This window comes from Sciurus vulgaris (assembly GCF_902686455.1).
Source record: "Sciurus vulgaris genome assembly, chromosome: 2".
Lineage (NCBI taxonomy): Eukaryota > Metazoa > Chordata > Mammalia > Rodentia > Sciuridae > Sciurus > Sciurus vulgaris.
The window spans coordinates 71,752,456-71,770,153 of NC_136462.1; the positions used below are offsets into that span (position 1 = coordinate 71,752,456).

Here is a 17,698-nt window from a genome sequence, read left to right on the forward strand (position 1 = left end):
TATATCTAATATTTTTGTTGAAAATCAGACAATAGAAATAAAAAACATTATTTTATTTTTCTCATTTCTTTTTTGAGGAAGTTTAGAACTAAATGTCACATTGCTAATCATTGGTAAGCATGTATATTGTTCCAGATATTTGTTCTTATTTATTGTGGAAAAAAATTCTATTCATTAAAACAGCTTTATGGTTTTGAAACCACAAATGATAAATTATAAATTAAAACTACATAAAATAATTTAGCATTTACTTAAGTACATTATAATTTTATAAAAAAAAAGTTTATTTAGTAACAGACATAAAGGTTAAAATAAACCTTCCTCAATGGTAACTTGTTTTATTTCTCCAGAGTAAGTAATAGGTTTTTCAATAACAATTTTTTAAGAAAAAAGATCAGATCGAGAAGAATATGTATTAAGATAAAAGACAAAGAGGTTGGGCATCGGTAGGACTGCTGAGTGCATGAACAACAAGCATTCAAATCCTACCAACTACACTTGTCAAGTCTGACATTCTAACAGCAAAATGCAAAGGTGAATGCTCTTCTTTCATCTAAAAGAGTAAGAAAATCGAATAGCTCTTTTCTGCAAATATATTCTGAAACAAATGTAACATCCAATTTTTTTTTCATTTTTCAGCTTAGGAGGACTTCAGTTCTCATGAATTCTTGATGACTAACTGATTCAACAAAACAAAATATAATTATTAAAATGTATGTTGTATATATTTGTATATATTTATGTATAACATATAAATGTTATATATGATATATATATAAAACACATTTATGTATGTATATAATACATATATATAAAAGCATACATTCAGATACATCTCTCCACCTATATGGAGAGAGAGAGAGAGAGAGAGAGAGAGAGAGAGAGAGAGAGAGAGAAAGACTTTATATAGTTAAATAGAAAATGAACAGTTCGAGAACTAAATATTCTACTTATAGCTGTATGGGGCAAAGATTTTTATTCAGAATGCATTTGAGATCAATTATAAAACAAATTCATACTTTAAAGGATGAAGGTGGTTTGCTGTCTCTATAATATTTTACTTTTTAGGACTGTATGTTTGAGGAAAAGAATTAGTAAATAAAAACAGAATGATGATTAGTTACTTCAACTCCATATGAATGATCTCATTAAATTATTCACTTCTCTCCTAGTGGAATGCACATTTTATGTAATAAGTGAGTTTTAGAAAAAAATGCTATTTAAAATTTTTCTAAGCCAAGAGAAGCAAATTATTTTTTCTTAAGCCATTAAAAACTATTTTTCCTGGTTATGTCAGTAAAAAATAAATCTGCCAGATTCTTTCCCTTAATATTTTTCATTTTCCAAATGAAGCATCAGAAACCACACACAAGAAATTTCAGCTCAAAAATATTTTTTTCCAGGAAGGGACCCAAAAAAATAACTTTGGATTAATTGTACTTTCTTTATTTTCTCTTGTTAAGTTTTCAAAATTTAGTCATTTTTTTAATATGTATTGAACAAAAGAATGTAAGGTTTCACAAAATATGTACAAAAAGAATGAACTAGGTTATAGAATATAATAGGATATATTGATATTCATATGGAAAATGTTTGGCTATGACACAGGCCTAGTAAAAAAGGAGGAAAAGTTTGTATCCCTGGAACTAATGGGTCTTGAAAATAGGATTAGAATTGCATTTTATAAAACATAAAGGTGCTGTTGTTAATGGTTTCTGAATTTGAGTGGTGAATTGACTTAAAAGTCAGGGTGCACAAATTTGGCAACTATAAGCATTAGCCTTGAGAATATATTGAAGTTGAAGGAAAAAGTGTTAAAGTGATGATTTCATTCCATTTTCTACAGGAAATCCAAACAAATTTTATATTTTGCAGCCCACAGATTTCATTTCTTATTGGAACATCTGAATCAAAGTTTAGGATGGAATGATGTTTAGGGAATCAATTCCAAAGAACAAAAAGTAGTATAGCAAAATGTAGATCTTTTACATGTGTACAAAAAGTAGAGAGTAAAAGCTTTAACTTTTTATTTATTTATTTTTTTGTTGTACTGTGAATTGAATCTGTCACCTCACTCATGCTAGGCAAGTGCTCTACCACTGAATTATGTCCCCTGTTAAGCTTCAACATTTTGAACAAAAATTTTAAAAGTTTACTGAGGAGTTTAAAAATTAGAAAAAATATAGGTTAAAGAATGCTTACAAGAAACTTCAAACTAACACTTGCAGTACATTTTTCAACCAATGATGTATATAAAGGTAAAAAAAAAAAAAATTGTGCTCCAATAGTTGAGACCATTGCCTTTGTGGAAAGTAGGCCTAGAAAGCAATACATATACTCAGATGAATGGTAGATTGCCAAAGTAATAATAAAAAGTATAAATGGATAATAAAAACTATCAGCGAATATTTATCAGATCTCAGATTAGGGAGTATTTTTAAATAAATATAAACAAGGCAAAATGATATTCACAAACAGCTTAAAAGACATTACCCCATAAAATTGAAAGATGATTGATAAAAAGCATTTGCCTTTATATATAACAAATCTCCTTTATGTATAACAACCTGCATTCATTAATAAGAGAAAAAGAATATAAAACATTTAAGGAACTTGGAGTATACAAACAGGAAGGCATACAAGTAATCAATAAGCATATTGAAACATTTAGTCATATTAAAATGAAAAATTCAAATTTTCTATTTACTAAGTATTAGGGGTCAGGGTGTTTTAAAACAGTATTCTGACTTATAGCTAGAATGTTTTTTTTCCCTAGAGAACAATTTGGCAAAATTCTATATGAAGTCTGAAAAATACATACCTTTGTACATACCTTTCTTCTTGAATGGTTCAGCATTCAGAATTTACTTGAAGCAATTAAGTTTTAAATTCTTGTGTAAGAATACACAACTTAATCAAATCAAACATCAACAGTGACCTCAATTAGTGAGAATAATGTGCAATGGCATCATTGTACTAAAAACTGTATTGGGTTCTAGATGTATAATGTGGTCTGACAAATTTCCTTTATCTATGCTAATACTTTTTTTAATAATCAGGGATAATAAGTACATTTCCTGCAGCTCATGAAGCTGAGGCAGGAGGATCAAGAGTTGAAAGCCAGCCTCAGCAAGTTAGGTGCTAAGCAATTCAGTGAGACCCTGCCTCTCAATAAATTACAAAATAGGACTGAGGATGTGGCTCAGTGGTCCACTGTCCCTGAATTCAATCCTCAGTAATCCCCCCAAGAAAGAAAAAAAAAAAAAAAAAGATAAGTACATATTATTTATTACTGTTCCGTATCTACCTTGTTTGTAATTATTTAAAAAAGATTTTTGAAAAATGACTCCACCAAAAGATTTTAGTAATTGTGCTCCAATTTGTGACATCCAAACAGCATGCATGCCTGCCTTCTAAGCAGTGTTCTTAATCTAAATCTCTGAAATGTTGAATAGAGAAGCAATAGAGGCAACCATCACAGTTTGCCTTCATGTTGACATCAGCACATTAACAAACACTCTTTTACATGGTTGCTTTATATAGTACTCGTTTTGTTCCAGGAACATCTCAAAGAGGCTTATTCTTTGCATAACAACTATTGCAATTTTCAATAATATACTCTCATCCAATAGATTATTAGTTTTTAGTTTGACCTGTAGATACCAAGAGAAGTGTTTAATTTTGGTTCAAATTCGGTTAAGCCACACGTCTATAATATTCTTCAATTTGAAATTAGAAAAACAAGATAGCAATATTTGTTCTGATACACTTATACTTTTTTTGGATTCATAATTTTTATGAAACATTGCTTAAGTAATATGATCTAGAATTTCACTGATTATAAATGCTAAACTCATTGGTTTATGTATGTTTCCTTTTCTTTTGGAATCTTTGAAAATTGGAACATTTGTTTCTCTCCAGTTGTCTAGAATACTAAGAATATGATATTAGCAGTACATCTGTCAGTTCAGTCTTGGAAAGTAGTTACTTGAATACACATCCCTTTTGTAGATAATTTCTATCTTCTCACTTATTTTGAACTTTAATTTCTTTTTAACTGTCTTTGTCCTTGCTTGAGAAAGGAAATGGTTACTTTGTTATCTCTTTTTTTAACATTACAATAAGGGGTGTGATTGGCAGAAATGATGCTTGGACTAATACGGTTTATGACAGCTACTATTTTGAAAATGACCAATATGTGGCAGGTTTTTTTTTTTTTTAAACAGTACTGGGGATTGGACCCAGGGGCACGTTACTGCTGAGTTACACCCCTAACCTTTTTATCTTTTACTTGGAGATAGAGTTGTACCAAATTGTTGTTCTCCTGCCTCAGTCTCTCCAGTAGCTGGAGTTACATATGTGTGCTACCATGCTTAGCTCATCATGCTTTCATATACAACAAATAATTTAATGTTCATAGTACGTCAGGTAGTATAAGTTTTTTACAAATTTTTTCAATGGGGTGACTGAGGCTCCAGTCACAAGTAGTGAAAGTGGCAATTGACTCTCCTCAGATTCATATTACTAAAAATAAGTGGCAGATTAAAAATCAAATCTAAATCAGCCTTTCCTCAAAACTCACTTGCATTCCACCACACCAAAAGGTTTCAAATTTCTTGTGAGCAATGGTAACTTTCATTTTTAAACAAATTGTGGGACCTGGATTTATCAGACGATGAAATGAGCATCAGGAACACTCAATCTTTCATCAAAAGCTGTTTATTACCTCTTGTTCTATAACAGGCCATGTCCCAAGAACATCATTAATATGTAAAATGTATATATAGATTACTGATGATTGCTTTTACCTTACTATAATCTTTGTTTTTATTTACTCTTGCTCCTAAACCTATGTCTATTTTTATTCATTTCCCTTATAGACCTATATCCATCCAGAACTTAAAGTGTAGTTACACTGGTGTCTGAGTTTATTTCCTGAGTGGTTCATTAGTGATTTTATTGTTGGAAGGTTGGATTGAAAGGCCTTCTGTACTTTTGTGGGTCTCTGACTCTAGCCTCATATGTATCTTTTCTTTGAAGTTTTGCAATCTGCTCAAAGAAAAAAATCAATTTTTCTTCTTAATGAAAAATTAAATTCACAAGTTTACTTTTTTTGCCTTTTCATTTTCCATGAAATTAACAGCAAAATAACATTTTGTCACATGATCAGGTTTTAGCACAAGATTTTTGGCCGATTGTATGATTGACGGCTCCATTAGGATCTTATTATTCTTTTGTGCCTGTTTAGTGCCATTATACTTACCTAACTGAAATTGAAAGATGATTATATTTAAACCATATAAAACAAACAAAAATAAAAGAGTTTATCATGTACATTATCCATCCATCTACCCATTTGTCAACCTATCTTCAGGCTGCATACACCTTCCACTGCTCAGCAGCACCAAAAGAAGGATATCCTAGAACCATACTTTCTCCTTCAAATTTCTGATTTTCACATTGGTATGCAATTTATCTATGCTCAGTTTTTTATCCCACTTTTGTTCCATTGTCCCAGATGTGGAACACCTATAAAAATTTAAATATAACGTATATGATATGATTATATAATAAGAATATAATTATCATATATTAATTAATGTAATAATATACCTAAGCTCTAGATTATGATTTCCAATCTATTTTAATGTACCTGTGTCAATTTTGTTGCAATATCCACAGAACTAAAATCTTGGGACTCTGGAAATTGTAAAATGTTTGGATTGAGGATATGATCCTTTCAGTCACAGAACTGCAGATGTTTTTATCCACTTTCCTTTCTATGCTGTCTGTTTAATTTGGACAAAGAATGTAGTGCTCCTAGATTGACTCGCACTCAAGTCAGATTATTTTCAACCCAGTTTCTGATTGTTGATTGTAAATTACTGGAAACTTCTGAAATTATCTGAACATACAACTGTCTTTTGAAGAACACCCAGCAGGATTAGTATTCATCTTTGGAAGTTGTTGTAAGTACCTCTGCATACCCTAATCATCTTTCTGGAATCTTGATTAGGACATTGGCCATTCTTTCTAAGATGGTGTTCCCAGTCATTTCCAGAAGATCATTATTCCTGTAATGTTAGCAATGATTCAAAAAATGAAAGCTAATTTCATGAATATACAGTAATTTATATAAGCTTATCCACTTTTTTATATAGAAATTTACATAAGCAACTATTCACTTTCTATATCCTCTTTCCTTTTCCAAAGTTAAAATATTCAGAACGAATGGAAACCTTGATGTTCTCCCAAATTCTTCAAGTTTTCTGTTTAATTTTGTAATTTTTCTAGAAATCCACACTAGTTTCTTTGAGGTATTATCTATTGTTCATTCCTTTGTTATTCAGTAAAAGTTAAGTAGCAGTTGGCAAACTGTTGGTTCTCAGGTACCTAAGAAATAGTAATAACCAACTTAGAAGGAGTTTTTGACTTGTTATGGGAACTCCAGTGGTTTTAAGATTTTCTTCTTCCTTTTTTCTCTTTATTCATTCTTTTTCCATTCAATAATATTTAAGCTTCTGAATTTTTAAAACAATTCTTTAGGGTTTCTTCTTCCCACCCTCTTTCCTTCTCAATAATTTGTAATACTCTGTACCCAACACCATTCATAGTATTGATATAGCATAAGAAAAGAGTTATCCACAGTGTTTTTTCTTCCTAAATTCCTGTCTCATATAACTGATGAGTGCCTTAAGCCTTCTTTTCCTAGAGATCTCATGTAATCCAACTTTAAAATGACTTTTCCACACTGATGATTTCCAGAAACATTTCTGACCCTGTTCTCTTTCTTGAACATTGAATTTCTATATTCAGCTCTAGTTATTACTTCTAGTTGAAAGTCTAGTGGCATATCAAACTCTGTATGCACAAAGCAGAAATCTTATTTCTTCCCCAAACCTAATTCTTCCCTGTCTTCTGTCTCAATTATTGGTACCATCTTTAGGCCAACTGCTCAAAAACTTAGAGGAGTTTTCCATGACATCCCTGTTATCTCACAGTTTATGAACCTCTGATTCATCAGCAAGACCTTCAGTTCTGCTTCCAAATTAGATGCTACACCTTTCCATTTCTTAGCATCTTCAGTCCATAAATCCTTCAGACTGGACAACAGTGTCCTACCTAGTGTTCCCTTTTATTTTCACTCTTGTAGTCTGTTTTTCTACACTGCAGCCAGAAAGTAATCTTTTAAAACATGCCAAGTGAATCATATCTCTCCCTGGTTAAAAACCTCCCAGTGGTTTAGCAGTGCAGTGAGAATAAAATAAAAACTATTTACCACAGCTGTAAAGACCCTTGGTGATCTGGCTTCTATCAGTTCTCTGATCATCTTTCATTCACTGACCCCTCTTTTCCTTCACTCTGGAAAGGCCAAGTACATTCCTGTGCTAGGGTCTCTGCCTGTTCCTAGAATGCTATCACCCCAGATATTCTCAAGGCTAGTCTCTTTCTATCAAGCAGGTTTTAATTCAAATGTAAATGCTCCAGTGAAACCTTATCTCCTGGACCACTGGTTCAAAGCAATGACCCCTCCTCCACCATCCTGCCCACACTCACACACTTTACCACTGCATCATCATTATTTGTTGTAATAATGACTCAGAAATACTTATTTGTATTTTCCCTTTTTCTTTTCTATGTAATCTGTTAGATCAAGAACCTTTTCTGTCTTTGCAGCTGCACAATTGGTGCCAGCATAGTCTGCAACAGAGAAATTCTCAATAGATAGTTGTGAGATCTCTCAAACATGAATATCTCCAACCTTCCTATGTCTCAAGTAAAATTACCTTTTAAATGTACCTGCAAACTTTTATCTTAGTAACGGAAAATTGCAGAATATTGACTTCTTCCAGTTTTGGAAGAAATAAGATATATTTTCTGACATTAACACACACACTCACACACATGCACACTGCCTAGAGAATTCAGAAGGACATTGAAACATGAATAATTCCACCATTCCTTTAGGTTCACTGAATCTAGTACATTAGGAAAAGTACCATGGATGAAGAGGACCACCTCATAAATAATTAAGCAGGGAAAATGTCAACACATGTACACCTTATCAAATCATAAATTCCAAAGACTAAATTCAAAGCTCTTCTATAGCAGTGAATGACATAATGTAGTTGTGGACATCAAGATTCCATTACTCACTGAACACAACTCAAGAGAATTTAAAATACCCTTCAATATCCTGGGCTAGAACCAGAATTCAAGACCAAAAGATAAAACAGAACAAAATAAAATATAACCAACTACAAATGACAATACCCCCAATAGTTTGGTTAGGTGTTTGTGAGTGCTTGTGTAAGCAATCAGAGCATCAGGGAAGTGGCAAAGTGAGAGGCAGGACCTGCTACATAGTCTGCAAAATGAAACGAGAAGCTCCTTCTTCAAACTTATTAAGAATTCCAAAACAGTGACAGCTGACTAATACCACAGAGGATTAAACTGAAGGTGGTCCTTGTGAAATCTGGATCCTCTGCACCCACGAAGGCTATCCTGATGCCTGGACAGGATTGGAATTCAGCCCCACGTACTGGGAGGCACACTTTACTCCCCGTGACACCAAACAATCACCACCAACAGTTTCAGAATTATAGCAGGTTGTGCCCAGTCTTAATGATGGTGCTGCTGGGGTGGAGCTGGGAGCACCACTCCTACAAAGTGAACTTTAGACTGATAGAGGAGAAAAGCAAACGGTTTCTGAGACTCCAAAGTAGAAGCTCCGGACACAAAGAATCAAGTAAAGGGAAAGAGGCCGCCACATCAGAACTTTCTCTTGCCTATCCTTATAGAAACAAAGGATTTTCTTCCAAGAGTCCATCTCCTGAATTCAGCTACTTATGTGTGCCTTAGGAGTTGGGTGGAGCAGGCGGGGGTTGGGTGTAAGGCTGTGTGTGTTTGTGTGTGTGTGTGTGTGTAGATGCGGCAGACTGAAATACATTACCATGGATCGGTTTCCTACTCTTTCAGCAACAAACTGTAAGTGGGTTCCGGATGACCCGCTCTTTTCATCCTCCCTTTACCCTCTAAAATAAGATACTAGGGGGACCACTGGACTCAGCATTCTTGGGTGCATCAAAAGTCACCTCGCTTGTAGAAATGCGTAGTCCTCGAGCACCTGGCAGAAGTGGCGGGGACTACAGGGACTGGGGAGTTCGCAGCCCCAGGACGTGTCACTGGAGGTGCGCCCCGTCCGCAGACCCGGCAGCCGGACTCGCGGAGATCCGAGGCCCAGCGGGACGCGACCGACAGCGCCCGCCCAGGCGGCTCTGAGCTCTGCCACTGCGTCCTGCCGGGCTCGCAGAGGATCAGGGCCCCGGAACCGTGGGCAGAGGGGGCGGTGGCTGGGCACCCTGCGGCCACTGCGGCCGCCGCGGCTCCTGCGGCAGCGGCGCCTGCCGGGTGGTGGCTCCGCAGTGCCCGCCCCCAGGTCCCCTACCCCGCCCCTCGCGCCCCCTTCCCAGCCCCCGCCCAGCGCCCGGGCCGCGCTGACCCGCCGCCCCGTCCCTCAGAGCGCGCCGCGGCGGCTGCTCCTCGGCGGCGGCGCCTCCCCCGCGCGGCGGCCGCGCTCCCGGCGGCTCAGTCCTCCCGCCACGGCCATTTTCCCTCTTCCCCTCCCCTCCCGCGCCTCATCCCCTCGCCCTCCCCCCGCGCAGGGACTTTTCCGGAAAGTTTTTATTTTCCGTCTTGGCTCTCAGAGAAAGAAGCTCCCGGCTCCGCGGCTGCAAAACTTTTCGGCTGCCGCGCCGCCGGTCCCCGCCCTTGACTGCTCGGCCCCGCGTCCCGCCCCACCGAGCCATGAGCGCCCCTCCGCTGCTGCGACCGCCCAGCCCGCTGTTGCCCGCGGCTGCGGCCGCGGCGGCCGCCGCCGCAGCTCTGGTCCCGGGGTCGGGGCCGGCGCCAGCCCCGTTCCTGGCTACTGTAGCAGCTCCGGCTGGGGGCATCTCCTTCCATCTGCAGATCGGCCTGAGCCGCGAGCCTGTGCTGCTGCTGCAGGACTCATCTGGGGACTACAGCCTGGCGCACGTCCGCGAGATGGCTTGCTCCATCGTGGACCAGAAGGTAAGGAGCCGGGCGCCTCCCCGCCGCGCAGGGGGCGCTGCCCTCCTGGCCGCCCCTGGCCGCGCCAACTTTCTGGCTTCGGTGCCTCCTTGGGGAACCAGCTTCGCCCGCGCTCTGGAAGGGTCTGGCACCGGCCGGGGTTGGACAGTCTTCTCCTAGTTCTCATTTTTTTTTTTTTTTAATAACAGTTCGGATTGCTCTCCTGCCTGCATCCTCTTCACCCATTTCCATCCCTCTCGTGGCATTTCCAGGCATCTTGCCCTTTTCTCCTTATGCCCCTCCTTAAACTCTAGGCTTCCCGTCTCTCCCCTCTCTTCCCTCTGGACCCTGGACCAGCGCATTCCTGGCGCCGGAATCCTCTTTCCTGCAACTGAGTTCCCCTGGGACAAGCTCAGCAGGATTTCAGCACCACTCCCTTCCACTCCAGACCCCTCTCCCAGCTCAAATTGAAGTTGAGGAGTTCCAGGAATGACCCGGAGACAGGGAATTTCTCACCTGTCAATTAAACTTTTAAGAAAAGAAAGGGCGATTGACCAGACCACAACGCCCAAGTCCTGTCCTCTCTTAGTCCCACCTCTATATAAGCATGGAAACAAATGTTCAAACAATAAAACCTGAAAGTTACAGCCGTCCTGCTTTTCATTCCCTGGGGGCACTGATAGATAACTGAAGTGGTGGGGGCGATGACCAGGGGAACGTAACGTTGTCTGTGCTCTGAAGTTTGAGGTTATGGGACTCTGGACAGCAGCCCCAAAAGTAGGTTGAAAAGGAGCCCTTATCCTGGGTTAGGCCACCCTGGAGGAGACTCAATGAGCCCACCAGTGTTTACAGTGCGATTTTGAATTTCACGTTATCTCCAAAGCTATCCGGAGGGATGTAACATGGAAAGAGGTGATAAAGGGGCAAGGGAGAGGAGACCCTGGCGCCAGTCTTAATATAAACAGCCAGCGTTTGCGGGGTGGAGAAGAGCTCTGTAAAAGTTCTCAATTTCAATCCTGGAGGACTGGCTAGTACTCACCTTTTATTGATCATTCGAATAATCATGAGTTAGTTTCTTTAAACTCTTTGGAATAGAGCTTTTTAAATCTTAAGGACTGTTGTTTGAGGCACTGAACACAGTGATATTAGGAAAAAAATCCAGGGAAAAATCACTAATATAGGAAATTGTTAAAGTTCTGGAGGCCAGACTAAGGTAACAGTGAATGCCAGGAATTTTTGTTTATTGAAATGAATGATATTTTATATTGTATGTAACTAAATTATTTGCAACTCCTTCAGAAGTGATCAATTTTGTCGAATGCTGGTACAAGTCATATTCTGTTCCTTCTAATCAGTGTTCTTGAATGTCTGTTGTGGGTGAACAGGACTACTCTCCTAGGCACTGAAGGCCTTATTTTGAAGGAAGTTTCAGCTTAAAACAGTCTCCATTAGGATGCTAACCAGTTAATTAAAAAGCAGTGCTAGATAAGCTTATGCACAATGTCTAATAAAATTTTTCCAAAAGTTCATGGAATTCTATAAAATTCTAATTTACTTAAATTCTAAAGGAAGTGATTTAGTGTCAGAGAAATTTCAAATTGGGCCAAGTTAATATTGACAGACTTTGTTTTGACTGACTTTAAAGTACACACACACTCACAGTGTCTGCCTGTCTCTCTCCCCTTGATGGAGTTTAGGATGGGGAGAAACAGGCATGGTTCTAGAGGTTTGGGATGGGGTTTTGGATGGAGAGTGAATTCCAGTTGTCTCAGTAGCTACTAAGAGGGGTGCTGCATGAAGAGAGCGAGGGGCAGCAAATGACTGTGGAATGCAGCAGGCTTGTGGGTAGTGAGGAGGGTATGTAGGGAAAGTTGAATTATGAAAATAAAATGAACTCAAATTACTAAGAAGCTTCAGTAATCTTCTCATAAAGATATACCAAGGATATTTGAAAGATGGATTTGCTGTGTGGAGGATGTTTTAGAATGTTAAAAATGTTATGGCACAAAGAAAACTGGAGTTCAGTCATGAGCTAGTTAGAACTTGAGCCAAGACTCTGGGGGAGAGACCCGAAGAAATGCACTGGTGACTGATTTGTAAGGGAATCCTTTCCTTTTATATTTATTCTTATAGTTCTCTGTCTCTAAAACTTTGAAAACTTTGCTTCGGACAGCCAGGATACAGAAGTCACTTTGATTTTTTTTTCCCCTAAATCATGACAAAGTAAGAATTAGATGTAGAGATGTGAATTTGAGAGTTAATTATACACAGAATACTGTGAATTAGTATATACTGAGTAGAGAGGGTCTAGACAGAGGACTTTCTCAATTCATTTGACTGTCTTGTCTTCCATCATCTATTTCAGAATATATTATTATCCCAGACAAAAAGAAGATGAAGAGAATTGAACATCTATCACAAGTTAGCAGGGATGTCTTTGTGACATTAGGAATGGCAGAGATTGTTAAGTGTGGAGTAAAGGAAGTAGGAGGAGGTCCTTTTGTCCTTTGTTTTCAGGTTTTCTTGAAGTACCTATTGAAGGCATCAGCAATGAGGAAGGATGACAAGAGAGAAAGAAAAAAATAGAGAAAGGTAGAGGAAGTAGGCAGGAGGGACAGAAGGGGAAAGAGGAATCTGGATGTTCCAGGAGAGAGCTTTAGAGTTTGAAATCATTTACAATTTACTTTGTAATCTGGAGCTGTGCTTACAGTTGAAGGTTCTCTTGATTTTTCTGGGTCCTTCACATTTATTATTTTAAAATGTGTTAAGAGAGTTTTCATCCACTTTATTTAAGAGCTCCTTAAATACTAACATAAATCACCCTAGCTTAAATCTTTGGAAGTATTAATTAACTGTTCAGTTGATTTCATCAACATTCATGGGAAACTTTTGTGGAATGAGTAACTGAGGTGTACAGGGCTGAGTAAGAAAAACTCATCTTTAAATTACTATTGTTATTTAGGATTTATGTTTTTCTTTACATAACTTTGGAAAGTAGACATATGGTTGTACTTGAAAATTTTTGATGGTAATTTAAAAAATACTTTAATTTTAAGGTAATATACCCTAAGTATTTACTGAATTATAAAACTAAAGAATTATTTATTTTATCTTTTAATTAGAGGAGGAGATCTAGTCTTTTTAAAAATGTAACAACATATCTATACATCACTAATTCCTTCTGTTTTAGAAGATTGGACTCAGGATTTTATTTATATTATGCTTATTTCTTTACTTCACAAGCATGTAACTTTAAGGACTGGTTGTGTATTAAAATAGATATATATTCTGTTAGTATACATGATTAATTTCTGACGATTAAAATAACAATAATTGATTTCATTTGAAACCCTATTATTTTATACTATCAAAGGAACCTTGAATATATAGACTCAGAAAGAATTGTTTTGAAACAAGGAGAAGCAAAGGAGCTGCCTTCCAAAGGATGAATTTGGTTTCATAGTGTGTTATCTACCTATCTACACACACACACACACACACACACACACACACACACACACACACACATTTTTAAACAAGCAGTGTTAATTTAGGGATGTGTGGTGCAATTTTAGGGCATTTCTTTTAGCTTTATCTTATTAGAAAGATAACTAATATTTTTTCTCATGAGTATACTTAAACAGAGTAGTAACATCTGTAAGACTGATATATAGTTTCACTTTGCAGATCATCTTTCTGGCCAAGAAAATTGCAAAGTGAGATTTTAAGTAAAAGGTAACTATTCCAAGAGTAACAAGGTTAGTGCCTTGGTTTGAGAGTAGTATTACTTTGCTTGTAATTGTTTCATCTTCCTAATTGTACATTGTTTATTAATAGTTATAGTTCATTTTAACCCTTATTGTTAATTTTGGCTGCTCTAACTCTACATAGATTAAAAAAGCTGAAAGTAGTCAATTGGTAGGCCAACCCAACATCCATGGAACAACAAAATTCTGTTGAATTAATGATAGTCTTTGGGTCTTGGGTGTATATTTTCATTCTAACTTTATATTTAGCCATATTGTATGTCTGTTGATTTCTGATTGAATAATGAAGTATATAGAGTTTGTCATTTTTGCATTAAGTGATTCTTAAGTAATATAATATTTATATACATTTAAAGTTTAAATTTATTTTCTAGTTCAATAGTATATTAGGATTACATTTTGGTGTTATATAATATCTGCTGTATATATGTGTACTACACAGGTTGAATATCCCTTATCCACAATGCTTGGAATCATGAGTGTTTTAGACTTAGATCCTTTTGGAATTTGGAGTATTTATAAGACATAATGAGATATCTTGGAGGTGAGACCCACATCTAAACACAAAATTCATTTATGTTTTATATACACCTTATATAGAGAGCCTAAAAGGGATTTTGTACAGTATTTTTAGTGTGTCTAAATTCTGACTACAACAGGTCACATGATGTCAGTCATGGAATTTTCCACTTGTGTCACATTGGTGCTCAAAAGGTTTCATATTTTGGATCTATCTATATGTGTGTAGTTTATGCTTAAGTGCTCTTCTTTGAAATATATTTTTAAGAGTTTGATTATCCAAATACTGAAATATTACTTTGTATTTTGTGTAAAGTGGGGACTCACATATCTCAAAATCTAAAAGAGAAACAGATATGTAAGCCTTTTTTAAAATTTTCTCTAAGTTTTAGATGGATACAATGCCTCTTTTTTTTTTTTTTTATTTATTTTTATGTGGTGCTGAGGATTGAACTCAGGGCCCCACACATGCTAGGCAAGTACTCTACCACTGAGTGACAACCCCAGCCCCTGCAACCCTTTTCTTACAGATGTATATCCTATGTAATAGTTTCACAAGGAGAAGATTCTTTGAGGCTCTGAAGTTAAAAGCACTAAGCCTTACAAACATCGGGCTGGGAAAAGTTGGACAATTGACTGTTTTGGCAAATACATGAATTAATGTAGGTCATTAGATTCAGGTTTGAGATAAAATTGGAAGAATAAAACTATAGTATGTATGGTGGTGATGGTAGTGCTGAGGACTAGAAAATTATTACTAAAGCTTATAAATTTGTCCCAAAGACCATCCTTGAATAATTGTGATGTTTGCTGTTTAATCTCACCAAACTCCTTTCATAACTACTATGGGAGATTTATGACTTTCTTTTACCAGTTATATTATTGCTCATTTTTGGTGAGCTGATTGTCCATGTCTTCACTAGTTTATGCATGTCTGACTTTAAATGACCTTTTCAGACAATGCTGCAGATATGTAAGTCTATGACTATATGGTTGTAACTTATTTAAGATTACTTGGAGGACTAAAGATAATATGTGTAAAGGATTATACATACTGCCTGGTAAATATGTGGGTAATAAGTGGTATTGTTGACCATCTAAAGCTCCTGTTAAAGACTATCATATTATCTTGATAACAAAAGAAATATGTATCTATTGTGCTATATTTATCTCAATATATAATTAAAATTGTAATATTAGATAGCAATATGGCTGACTCTAAGGCCCAGGTGACATTACTTTTTCTCTGTCTTCTATAACAGGCAAATCTTAGAAGTAGTTGTATTTTGAAAGTTCCTCAAATCTCAACCACTCAGATTTCCTTGAGGATTAATATATTTACATTGTATTACCAAATAAAAAAAGCACCTTTTCTAATAAAAGTAAAACATAGATATCAAGAAATTAGCATAATGATCAAGATAGTAGGGCTATTTAGACTGGATTAGAAGTGGGTAAAATGCAGTCCCATAGGAACTAACAATATCATGAGGCTTCTTTGTTTTGTTTTCATATTTGTTTACCTTGTTTTTATTTATTGGGAATAATTAGTCTTTTTTGACTTCTGACTTCTGGCAGTACATTGGTTAATGTGAAAGATCTAAGCCAAAATGTGAGAATGGACTCAAAAAATACAGGATTTTTAGAAGACAGTACTCACCTTTTAATTTCGCCAGCATTACTCTAGAGAAGTTTTGAAAATGAGCTTTCAGTTTCTTGAATCTTTCCTTAATGTTGCAGTATGTTGGAACCAAATCAAACAGAAGAAAAGAGTGCATTATTTTTCTTCTTTCTTTTGATTGAACTTAGATACAAAGAAAATGATTATTTTACTCTCATTATTCAAAATTATTTTTCCTTCGTAAGAATATGTGAAAATTTCCCCAGGAATTCTTATGATATTGTCAATCAGATATTTTTGTACTATTAAAAACCAAAATGATGGCACCACTTGAAGTTTATTTGGCAGCAGAAAAGCCCATATTATGCTGAATCTTACTCTTTCTGGTCTCACATAGAAAACAGATAATTAAATATACAAAATCTTTAATTATATGTCCACCATGGTCATTGTGGAATATCATATAATTTAGACAGTTAGAAAGGTAAGAATTGATGTAAAAATACCACATCTTTAGAAACAATTATGCCTGTCCAAATTTATAGTTTCCTGAATAGAAGTTTCTTGTAAAGTTGTAAAAGCTTTTATCTGGCTTAAGCTAGAGAGTTGATACAGCAACCTAACAATGTTGGCAAATATGAAGCTTAGATTTTTAAATATGCAATCATGCAAGAATTGTTCAACTTATTTTGGTGAAAAGGAAAAAAAGAAATTATCCTTTCCTGGTTCATTGGCATGTATTCCATCTAAAGCACTGATTGATGAGCAACTTGTTGAATTTACTGCTTGTGTTTAGGCACAATTTCAAGAATTTCTGAATGCTTCTCTCCTTTATTGTCAGCAGCCACTTTTTTCCATATATATCATAAAATGATTTAAAACTATGAATGTGATAATGAAAATATTAGTGAAAAGTATAAATGTGTGTAATAAATTGAATTTTTGTAATCTAAGGCTTTTAGATTAGTATGTTATTTTGTTATCAAAATAAACATATACTTTAATAGCTACTATTTTTTCCACTTTATCTTGGAAAAAACCAAAATTTTACCCCCCTCACTGGTTCAGATGTTTGGAGGGACTGTGACATATATGTGAAATGTTAAATCTTGAGACCACTGAAGCTTGCTACTGTATGCAAAATTAAAGTTTAGTTTGATTTTTTTCCCTCTACACTAAATATCCCTACTATTGCTTCATTTATTGCTCATTTGCAGTGAGGTAAATACCTACTGTCATCATAGACTTTTTATTTTTCAGTTTATTTGTTTTGTACCATGTCATTCTGCTTAGGAATTGTCATACTTTACAGGTTTTTGAGAAAGTATTGACATTGTTGCAGGTCATGTTCTTGTGTAACCAGAGACATGGAGGAGGGGAAGAATGGAAGAGGCAGTAAAATAAAGTAGAAATAAAGAATCCAGTGGTAAATTGCAAAGACCAGAAAAATGAAACATTAAAGGATCACCACTTCTTATTTTCAGCCTCTGTGAGCAGGTGAGCATTGATACCTAATGGTCAGTGCTGTCTGAAAACACATTTATTAGCTTTTTAATCAGATTCAACAAATGGTACCTACTTTTGGTTCCACTGGGATCATTTCAAATTTGTGATTTTATATAATTTTATAAATTAATATTGGATTTTTTTTTGCTCTGTTGATGCAAAATACCTTTCCTACATTGAGTCCCTTTCTAACCCTTCATTATTAGATGACCCTATGAGATTCCTCCCTTCCCCA

At 36.2% G+C, this 17,698-nt stretch overlaps 1 protein-coding gene across 1 annotated transcript in view; it reads left to right on the forward strand.

Moving 5' to 3' along the window:
• The first annotated feature begins 9,666 nt into the window (after positions 1–9,666).
• The window catches only part of PRKD1 (protein kinase D1), a 319,507-nt gene continuing 311,475 nt past the window's right edge, over positions 9,667–17,698 (forward strand). The window contains exon 1 of the mRNA XM_079127215.1: positions 9,667–10,071. Coding sequence (XP_078983341.1) covers positions 9,808–10,071 — 264 coding nt within the window. The 5' untranslated portion in view covers positions 9,667–9,807. The remainder of the gene's footprint in view (positions 10,072–17,698) is intronic.